This window comes from Dromaius novaehollandiae, chromosome 1, assembly GCF_036370855.1.
Source record: "Dromaius novaehollandiae isolate bDroNov1 chromosome 1, bDroNov1.hap1, whole genome shotgun sequence".
NCBI lineage: Eukaryota > Metazoa > Chordata > Aves > Casuariiformes > Dromaiidae > Dromaius > Dromaius novaehollandiae.
Window position 1 is genome coordinate 17,398,783 of NC_088098.1, and position 9,796 is coordinate 17,408,578.

Below are 9,796 nucleotides of genomic sequence, written 5' to 3' on the forward strand. Positions count from 1 at the left end.
TTCCTATTTGCTCAGTCTGTTTTTTCCTTTTCCTTTTTGTTTTTTTTTTCTTTTTCTTTTTTTGGTAATGGAAGACTTTCAAACATTATGTGGCTTTAAAAGTTAGCCATACTCTTCTATATCTAAAACTATTTGTCAGCAATGTTTTAAAAATCTCTCTTCCCAATTTACGCATGATCATTTTCAGAATATATACTTTAACTTCACCAACAGAGGTCAGTAAACCACTGAAAGAGAACCGTAGGCAAGAACACACCCTGGTCAATCTTTCCAAAATCCTTCTGATTTTTATTTTTCAAAGAGCTGTCGTTTGGTTGCTTCAGTAAATACAAGCTTAGTGAACTGAAAGAAAAGAAAAAAAAAGCAGCTGCATGATTATGCAAGCAGGAAAAAAAGAGTTGCATTAGGGAGATGAATTACGCTGTTATATTGTTAAATACCTTCCAGTATTGCAGTGTATTTGCAATACATGTTATGAAGCTAGCAGCCTACATACATAGGTATGTTTATAACTAAATCAATTTGTGAAGGTTAAAACAGGCTGTGATTTAAAAGATAGAATCTTGAATGATCTGCAGAATTCTACTTTACATGTTTTGTGCTGTTGAGAGACAACCTAATATGGAAAGAATACAAAGAGGAGGATCCTTGAGAAGTAAAATTTAATGATATTAAAATAAAAACAGATAGAAGCACAGGAAAGACCAAGAGCTGTCACAGATTTGCTCAGTTTGACAGTAACAGTCAGCTAATGGAACTATATTAACACATCATTTTCCAACTTTCAGCTATAATGAAAAGCTATTTTTACAAATCATTACTTTCAGTATATGGTGTTTCAGCCACGTGGCTTCTATTAGCGTACAGGGGAGTTTCAGAACTAAAGCTGCCAATGCAGTACTGAAAGTACACCTTTTATGTTGAACTAATCCCAGAGGAGAGTCAGCACTAGCTCCCATGTCCTTTTGACCTTTATCCTTTTAATGCATTTTGCCTCAGTAGCAAAAGGTGAAAAACCTAGTTTTTCTGTTGCAAAACAGACTGCTTCAACAGCATTTCTCTATGCAGGTAAGGAAAGTAAAAAACACTCTTGTGGAAAGTTTTGACAGTCCCTAGTTGAGCAATTAACAATAGCTTTACAAACATATTTTTTAGAATTGCTTTCCTAGTAGCCCTCTGAAGCTTACCCTCATGGTGGTAGGCCTCCCGAACACCACCCTCAACAGCTGTTAGTATGTGAAACTACTGGAGTGGAAGATGTTAATTATCATCAGCTACTGGAATTTCTCTGGGGACTACTTGTGGTTTGAAACATGCTTCCCTAAAGAACCATACTAGGCATTGGGATCATTTCTCTTATAACTTGTCTGAGCCCCTCCTCTCAAGCAAAAGAAATAATTAATTAAAATTTCCAGTCTTCACTTCTAAGTGATCTTCTCTTAGAACACGACTGTGATTTTCCTAAGCAAATCTTAACTGCAAAGTCTTTTATCTGTGCAAATATCATTCCAACAATAGGTATTTTTATGTATATGTGAGTTTCCCAAGGACTAGAATTAACAGAGTTAGATTCAAAACCTCAGAGACATGTCTAAAATTAAAAAGGGGCTATTGGAGATTACAGAATAGAAAAACAAGTAGAGGGACACAACTGTTTTTTTCCTGACAAGAGTAACTTAAAGTTTCTTCTCATGCTCAAGAAAAAACTTTATATTTTCCTCACATCTCATCAGAAAATACACATACACACAAATGGTCTTTTCCTCTTCTGCTTTACCTCCTGCTATTCAGTGGCATTCTGAAGTCTAAACCGGTTAACATCAGGAGCTTGATGTGATGTCAGCAACTTCCCCATAGGGAACCAAAATAAGAGTAGATGAGCTGGGAGAAAGATCCCCAGAAAGGGAAGTAACACAAAAACAAGATTTCAAGCCTAGTCCTTCACTGTTAGTACTACAAAGCACTTTTAGTTATGGAACTCATGCTTAAATGTATCCTGTAGATCCTTCTGTGGCAGTTAATCCTAGTAATCATTACCACCCCCAAATAAAGACAAAGTCAGGTCTGTCTCTTCTTCCTGAGGAGAAACTAGAAGGGTGAATTCAAGAATCTGCATGACCTTAGTTTGATAGACTATTGCAAGATTCCCAACACACTAAGATGAATGCTGGAGGACATTTATTTTCCCCTTGCTATAGATGAGAATTATGTTTTTTCCCCAGTATTTTGTGAAGTGACATGCCTATCTTTTTTGATAGTCTAAAGGAGCTGAAGGGAAACAGGCATTCAGCTCCCTGAGCATCCTGCCCCTTTTCTTGTAAGCATACAGGAAATTCCCTTCTACAAGCCAGAGGAAGGGGTAAGAGGGAGGAAGGAAATGGAATGTAATAGAAAGCAAACATGTCCACTACAAAAACAGTAACCATGAGTGAGTGCAAAAATTCTTCTTTGTTATATTTAAGGACAATGAACATGGTGGTATTTCAATTATTTGGTGTTTACTGAGTTTAAAAACACACACACAGTTACTGACCAATTCCCTTCTACATAGGCCATTAGTGCTGTAGCATTGTACACCTATTACAGTTCAACATCAAACATGATCAAGAGTAGGCATGGTCAAAATGAAGGATGGCTTAATTCTTCCAAAATGGTTACTGCTCAATAGTATAGGACTATTAACTCTGGGTCAGCTGCTGCAGCCCTTTATAATTAAAGAGCATAACACAATATGTTTCCCAAGTTGGTATGAAGAATAATGGTGAAGATAAGTAAGTACACAAACACAGAACTGTTATATACAAAAAAGTTTAATTGAAATACCTGTATAAAAAAATATGATCTCCATACATTTCACACTGTTAAACAGAAGAAAAAATCCAAATCCAAGCTGCATAAATGCAACCAGATCACAGAAACACAGCTATTAAAATAAATTAAGGTTTATGACTCTGCCACTCTACCTTCCAGAGCCAATGCACGGAGACTGTACAATGTCAATAATTTAAAACCCTTCCAAACAGCATTACTTTACATTTCTGGTAAAATAATACCAGACAAAAGGCATACTGACTAACTTTAAAAAGTCATTCTATTTCCCTTAAATTAGACTTTGTACAACAATTTTCTGTCTTCCAAAAAAATTGATAAGGTCAGATTTTTTTTTGTCGTCTTTTTTCAAACAAAAGTTGACAGGAATGCAGAAAAGAAGTGCCATGGGCAAACCACTAGAATTCCCATGGGGAGGAGGAGGGGGGAAAGCACAGTGTTGAATAACTCTAACCAAATAAATTAACCAAATAAATAGCCACAGCTGAAACCTGTGGGAGGTCTTCTAAACTTCAAACAATAAATAACTGTATAGTACATGGGAAAACCAAGTTTACATAAACACATTATACAGGTATGGAAAAAAAGTAAAGTCCTTGAATATTGCATTGATTGTGCATTCAACATGCCCATACATACTTTAAGACTCGCAGGGTGACAAAAGGCTGAGGGGAGTTGAGAAAGGGGCTTCTCATGCCCAGTGGTAGAGATGATAAAAGGAAACATGAATAAATGTTTCTGATTAAAAAAAAAGCTGATATACCTGTTCATATTTCTGTGCAGGCTATAGGAAATATTTTGAGCAGCAGAGGTGGGTTGGATTTGGAAAGGGCAGAGGGGGCAGGAGTGAAATGTCTGTGTTCAAGTATTCCATCACCAGTGGATGGGACTACTTCATTCAATCACCGAACATGGTCTCCAATGCATCATAGGAGCTGCTTCCTTCAGCACTGAGTCTGAAGGAAGCAAATTCCTATAATGAACTGGATCTTCTTTGGACATACACAGCTCAAAAAAGAAAGTCCCACTGAAGCAGCTTTCAAAAAGGCACTCAAAAGCAAATAAAATCTAGTCCAGGCTCTATGAGAGCAAAAAAGTTTACCATGTATTCAAGAGGTCACTGCTTTCTTAATAAGGTCAGTCTTTGACTAAGTACTGGCCTGCAACTCCCAAATATCAGCGTTTCCAAAGGAAATCTCTCATTCCAAAGCAGAAACCAGCAAAAGGGGAAAATAAAATCAAGTCCCTCAGACAAAGATTCAACTACAGAATAATGAATGCATTTTTCTAGCCCCTCCTACGTATTGGCAGCAGCACTGTGGTCTTTCTGCTTGTAGCTCCCCTCCCAGTGCGAGGTCCTTAGTAATTCACAGACTCTCATTACTTGAACTTGTGCTAGATACATCAGTATCAAGGGTCCGTAGCCTTATGTCACAGTCCTCAGACTTCACTACTTCAGATTTGTGCATCCATTGATGGTCAAAAATTTGCTCAAGTGTTGGTCTGTCTGAAGGCCTCAATGAAAGGCACCATTTGATCAGCTGTTGACATTCTGAAACAAAAATACAAAGCAACTTCAGACTAGGAAAGTAAAGAGACAATCTTGAATAAAATAATCCACCAGTACTAGCTCAGATGTACAACCTCCCACACCACCACCACCACACATAAAACTCACCAGGTGAAATTCTTCTCCTGAAATATAACCGCCCCCTCAAGATTTCTTCATCCTGTTCAAAAGGAATATCTCCGCAAACCATATCATACAGCAGAACTCCCAGAGACCACACTGTTGCTGACCTCCCATGGTATCTATGGTATCTGATCCACTCTGGAGGGCTGTATACTCTCGTTCCTAAAGGTGGAGAGAGAAGGAAAAAAAAAAAAAAAAGTCAAAAATCAACATTTAGAGAGTGATTCCCCCTTAACTCAGCTACTTCTAATAGGCCTAATTTACATTTAGGAACTCATGATTTGAAAGTATTAACAAAAAATTATGGGACAAAACTCATCAGTGGTGTAACTCCAGGTCATTAGTGGAGTTACACCATCAATAAAATTGGCCCATCCGGTTGTGCTATTTTGCTGCAAGGACTAACATTGCTTCCATCAGCTGACTGTTTACTAAGGCAAGCTGCCTTTCACTGACCACGTGGCGTCTGCAGCATCACACCAAAAATAGACACAAAAGGACAAAGGGGGTTGATGGGGAGGAGAAGAGAGGAAGGGAAGAAGGTGAAACTCAGGTCTTCCTTATTACATGTGGCTAGTCTGCTTTATCCAGTTCCACATCACAGTAAATGTCGGGCTCCTTACACCATGCTTCTCTGCTGCAGCTTTTTTAACCCACCCCCTCTTTGCCTGCGGTGCTCCTTGGATACCAAACAAAAAAACCCAAGAATTTGTGATGCTGAAGGTCACGTGGCCTAAGGGTTCGGGTTTCACAACAAACAGATGTTAAGTACAGCAGCTGAGGATGGAGGAAGAAAAAAAAGCCCCTTAGTTACATGAGTCACATTCAAAGGGCAAGGGAAAAAAGTGTATTTTTTCCCCCCTTATCACAATGAGAGCTTATTTTGAACTTTCCTGTCTCTAAATTATCAAATCTGACCGTGAAGCTAGTATCAGGTCATTTACAGGGAGTGTATTTGTCCCATCACTTTAAAAATCTGCAATGCGGGATTTCCAGGACATGAGCGGAAAGGGAGGGGGAGAGCTACTGCTTCAAGTTAAAAAAAGCTCTGCATATAAAAACTGCATATCCACACATGGAAACATCCGACACTGGTGAAGCCTACACGTAAACAGATCGCCCTCTAGGAAAAAACGCTTTTTCCAAGACAGGGAAATATAAACTGCTGCGTCACTGCCTGGAATCGCTTCTTTTCTACGCAACTGAACACCCCTAAGCTGCCTCGGGTCCAAAGGTTTCCATTACCGATAGACCTGGTATGAACCACTGCGTCAGAGGCACTGCTCGCTACCGCAAGGCACCAGAAACGGGATAAGAAGGGGCTATAGGACATCACCCAGGGAGGAGAGAGGGGTCTGACCAAACCTGGTGCAGCAGAGCTGCCCCAGGCGGAGAGGGCACGTACCATCAAAGTCAGTATAGACTGTGTCCTTGAGGAGGGCCCCTGACCCGAAGTCGATTAGCTTCAGCTCGCCGGTCCTGAGGTCAACCAGCAGGTTCTCGTCCTTAATGTCCCGGTGCACCACACCGCAGCCGTAGCAGTGGCGCACCGACTCCAGGACCTGTCGGAAGAAGCCGCGGGCCGTGTCCTCGTCGAGCGCACCCTTCTCCGTGATGAAGTCGAAGAGGTCCTTCACCAGTTCCGGCCGCTCCATGATGATGAGGTAGCCGTCGGGCCGCTCGTACCAGTCCAGCAGCTTGATGACCCCCCTGAAGCCGGAGCCCACCTTCTTCAGGAGGACAATCTCCAAGGGCACCATGACGCCGCCCTGCGCGGAGAGCGGGGCGGGGGTCAGGCAGGGGCCGGGGCGGCGCGCAGCCCGCGGGCGCCCCTCCCGCCGCGGGGGCAGGGGCGCGGGGAGCCCCGCCGCCGCCGCCCCGCTGGGTAGCTCCGCCGCTGCCGCAGTCCGAGGGGCGGGGGCGGCGCTGCGGCGGCGGCGAAACCCCGCCGGCCTCCCCCCGCGCAAGCCCCGCGCGCGCGGGCCGAGCCCAGCCCGCCGCCCACACAATAGCCCCGGCGCGGGGAAGAGCTGAGTCCGCGGCCGCGCAGCACCCCCGCCGCGCCGCGGCGGTACTTACAATCGTGCCCCACTCGGTCACTCTCTCCTTCACCACATGCTTCACGGCGACCTGCAGAGCGGGGGGAAAGGCGGCGCCATGAGCGGCGGGCAGAGCCGGCGCCTCGCCTCACCTCGCCGGGCTGGGCCGGGTCGCAGCCCCCGACAAGCCGCGGCGGCTCCGCGCGGGGCCGCGCCGCGCCCGCCCCGCCGCCCGCCAACATGGCTCGAGCCAGCGCCGGGAGCGCGCCCCGAGCCCGCGCTCACCGGCAAGCCGTCGGCGATCCTGCTGCCCGCGTACACGGTGCCGAAGCCCCCGCTGCCCAGCACGGAGCCCACTTGGTAGACTTTATCGAAAGGCTCCTTCTCCACTTTCACTGGAAGGACGAGAGAGAGAGAAAGAGACAACGTTAATTTCGAAAGCCGAGCTACACTTGCGGGGAGGGGAAAAAAAAGTCCGTCCGCTGGACACGTATTGTCTGTGTTGCCCTAATTCTGTCCAAGACATTTTGATAAATCGCCTCCCATAGTTAGAAAGACAAAAAAAGAAAAAAGTTTCCTCGTGCCGCGAGGAGCCTCCACGGGGAGCCCCCGCGCCCGGCGGCGAGACCCGCGCCCCGCGGAGGCGCCGCCGGGAAGCTCCGCGCTGCGCTGCTGCCGCGCCGTACCTGGCTGCAGGATCTTCACCGGCAAGTGATCCATGCTGGTGGGGCTGCAAATGTGAGCCAGCGAGCCGAACTTGGAGAGTAACATCTTCCGGAGAGGGAACACGAAAAATCCCCCGCAACGAAATTTAGGGCGTCCACCGGGCGAGCTGCTCAGTCAGAAGCCGGGCGGGCGGGGAGCAGCGGTCAGGCTCCGCGCCCAGCCGGAATCGCGGCGGGCGGGCCGGGAGACCTTCCGAGCGGCTGCGGGCGGCGCGGCTCGCTCCTTCCTCCGCCGACGCCGCTTCGCGCCGTAGCAGAGACCGACGGGCACTTCCCGAAATAAACAGCCGGCAGAGAATCCAAGTCGAAACAATACGGAGTCCTTCGGGAAAAAAAATAAATAGGGAGAAAGATTCTCTTCCTCTTCCGACCGGCGAGCACAGTGCCAACACGCGCACCGAGAAGCATGCACGCACGCAGGATCAGCAGCACACGCAGGCGGCACCGGGGGCTGCAACGCCGCGTGTAAAATCCGCCCCTGCGGGGAGCTGCCGGGGGCCGCTGTGCCGGCGCCGCAGTGGAGTCGTGGCGGGCGCAGGGAGCGGAGCCGCGCCGCGCCGCCTTGCTGCCCGCTCACTTCTGAGCCGGCGACGCCGCGGAGCCGCCTCTTAACTCCCAATATTTTGGTGCGGCAGAGAGCGGCGCGCGCGGAGGATATCCCTCCGCGGGGGAGTGGGGAACACCTCTCCCTGCCCGCCGCCGCGCGGCCCCCCCGCGCCGGAGCGGGCGGCGCGGCGGCGCCCAGCGCCCGCGGTGGGGCCGGCTGGGCCGGCAGAGTCCCGTCCCACCCCATCGTAAACACGGGGGGCGGGGGACTGGGAACTACTTATTTGTAGTAATCGACGCGCAGCGTTACAGACTGTCTGCAACGCTCACACACATTAGCGGGCGGGGGGGAGGGGAGGGCAAGATTCTCTTATTTGCGTTAACATTTCCAGGCGGCCAATGGCGGGGCGCCTTTTCAAAGAGCCGCGGGAGCGGCCAATCAGGAGGGGCTCATTTGCATGCGGCGGCGCGGGGGCCAGGGCGGGAATTCCTCGGCGCGCCGTCCCCCTCCCCGCTCGCCTCCCGGCCGCTCCGGGAAAGGTCACTCTGTGCGCGGGCCGAGACACTGCGTCTGGAGCCGGCGGGGGGCGGGGAGCCGCAGCCGCCGCCATGATCGCCGCGCCAGGGCACGCCGGGCCACGGCTTTATCTTCCCTCAGCCTTTAATGAAAGCACCTTCCCCCGCCCGCTCGCCCGCCTCCAAACGCAGCATTTCAAAGCCCGCTTATTTATACAGCCGCTGTTTACCGAAATAACGTGTCATGCTCCCTCGCCCATTGTGTCTCCTAATTCCTGCCCTTCCTCTGCTGTGATTTCTCGTTTAACTACAGCTGCCGCTAACTCCTCAGGAGAAGCTGGAGGCGTGTTCGCTCTGAAGAAGGCGAGGCGGCACCCAGGCGCTCGCCTGCACGCTCGTGAGCCGCGCTTTTTTGTTTTCTTTTGTAAGTCACGCTCTGCCTCGAGACCGCCTCCGTGAAAACACCGCGGCTCGCCCAGACGTAGCCGTAGCACGGGCTGCGCCGTGCGGGGGCAGGCTTCAGCGCATCGGCGCAGCGCTGCGCGCCGCGGCAGCTCAGGGCTTCCCTCCCCTCCCTTCCCCTCCCCCTCCCCACTTAGATGCCAGTCGAGCAATGACAAGAAGCTGTTTTGTTTTCCCGGCGCTATCGCTAATCGGATACGCGGCGCTGGAAAGCCGTCCCCCCGCTGCGGCGCCTCGCCTCAGCCGGCCTGGCAGCGCCCCGAGCGGGCGGGGGCGGGGGAGCCGAGCGCGGCCCGGCCCGCAGGGGGCGCTGCGCCACAGGGATTAGCCCCGCTGCTGGGGCGCGCGGGGGCTGGCGGGGGGACCGCTTCCTCCTTCTAGATTAATTTTCAGGCAGCTTTTAAAAGTGTCGTCTTACTCTTACTTTTTTTGTCTCTTCCGACGCGGCTTTTACAGTGTCTCCTGGTGAGGCGCGTACCGCAGGTTCAGCGCGCTGCCGCCGCCGCGCTCGCGGTCCCGCGGGGGCCGTTAACGGGCGCCGCCCCGCCGCGGCCTGGCCCCTGCGCGCCACGCCGACACCGACCCCAGCGAACAAAAAAGCGTTAAAAATCAACAGAGAGCAGAAAGTGTGAGGCTATTTAGAGGGTCTTGCCGCATGTCAGTCCAGCAAAAGTGGAGGGCCACTGACTTAGCAATTAATTACTGCTGCGTTTGCTGGATAGCAATATCTTAGTGATTGTTCCAGCAGCTACTTAGACTGCTACCCAGATGCATGTAATTGGAGAAATGGCATGCAGATGCGCAAGGCTTCAGCGTAGCTGGGTAATAATACAGTATTTGCAGGCAACTGAAGCAGTCAGCGTCTTCCACTTGCCCCACGCCGCAACCCCTTTTGCTGCGTCCAAGTCCCAGTTGCATAAGGGGAATGTCACGTCCCTCTGTCGAAAATAGTGAAGCTGAAGATACAGACACTGCACGTGGACGGG

At 49.8% G+C, this 9,796-nt stretch overlaps 1 protein-coding gene across 1 annotated transcript; it reads right to left on the minus strand.

Annotated features, from left to right (window-relative positions):
• Nucleotides 1-2,792: 2,792 nt before the first annotated feature.
• On the minus strand, nucleotides 2,793-7,907 carry PIM3 (Pim-3 proto-oncogene, serine/threonine kinase). Its single transcript, XM_026113075.2, has 6 exons — nucleotides 7,248-7,907; nucleotides 6,847-6,956; nucleotides 6,602-6,652; nucleotides 5,928-6,291; nucleotides 4,508-4,684; nucleotides 2,793-4,381 (listed from the first exon to the last, which is right to left on the minus strand). The coding sequence occupies exons 1-6, from the start codon at nucleotides 7,330-7,332 to the stop codon at nucleotides 4,197-4,199; spliced, it is 972 nt and encodes a 323-aa protein (XP_025968860.1). The 5' UTR covers nucleotides 7,333-7,907; the 3' UTR covers nucleotides 2,793-4,196.
• Between the last annotated feature and the right edge of the window lie 1,889 nt (nucleotides 7,908-9,796).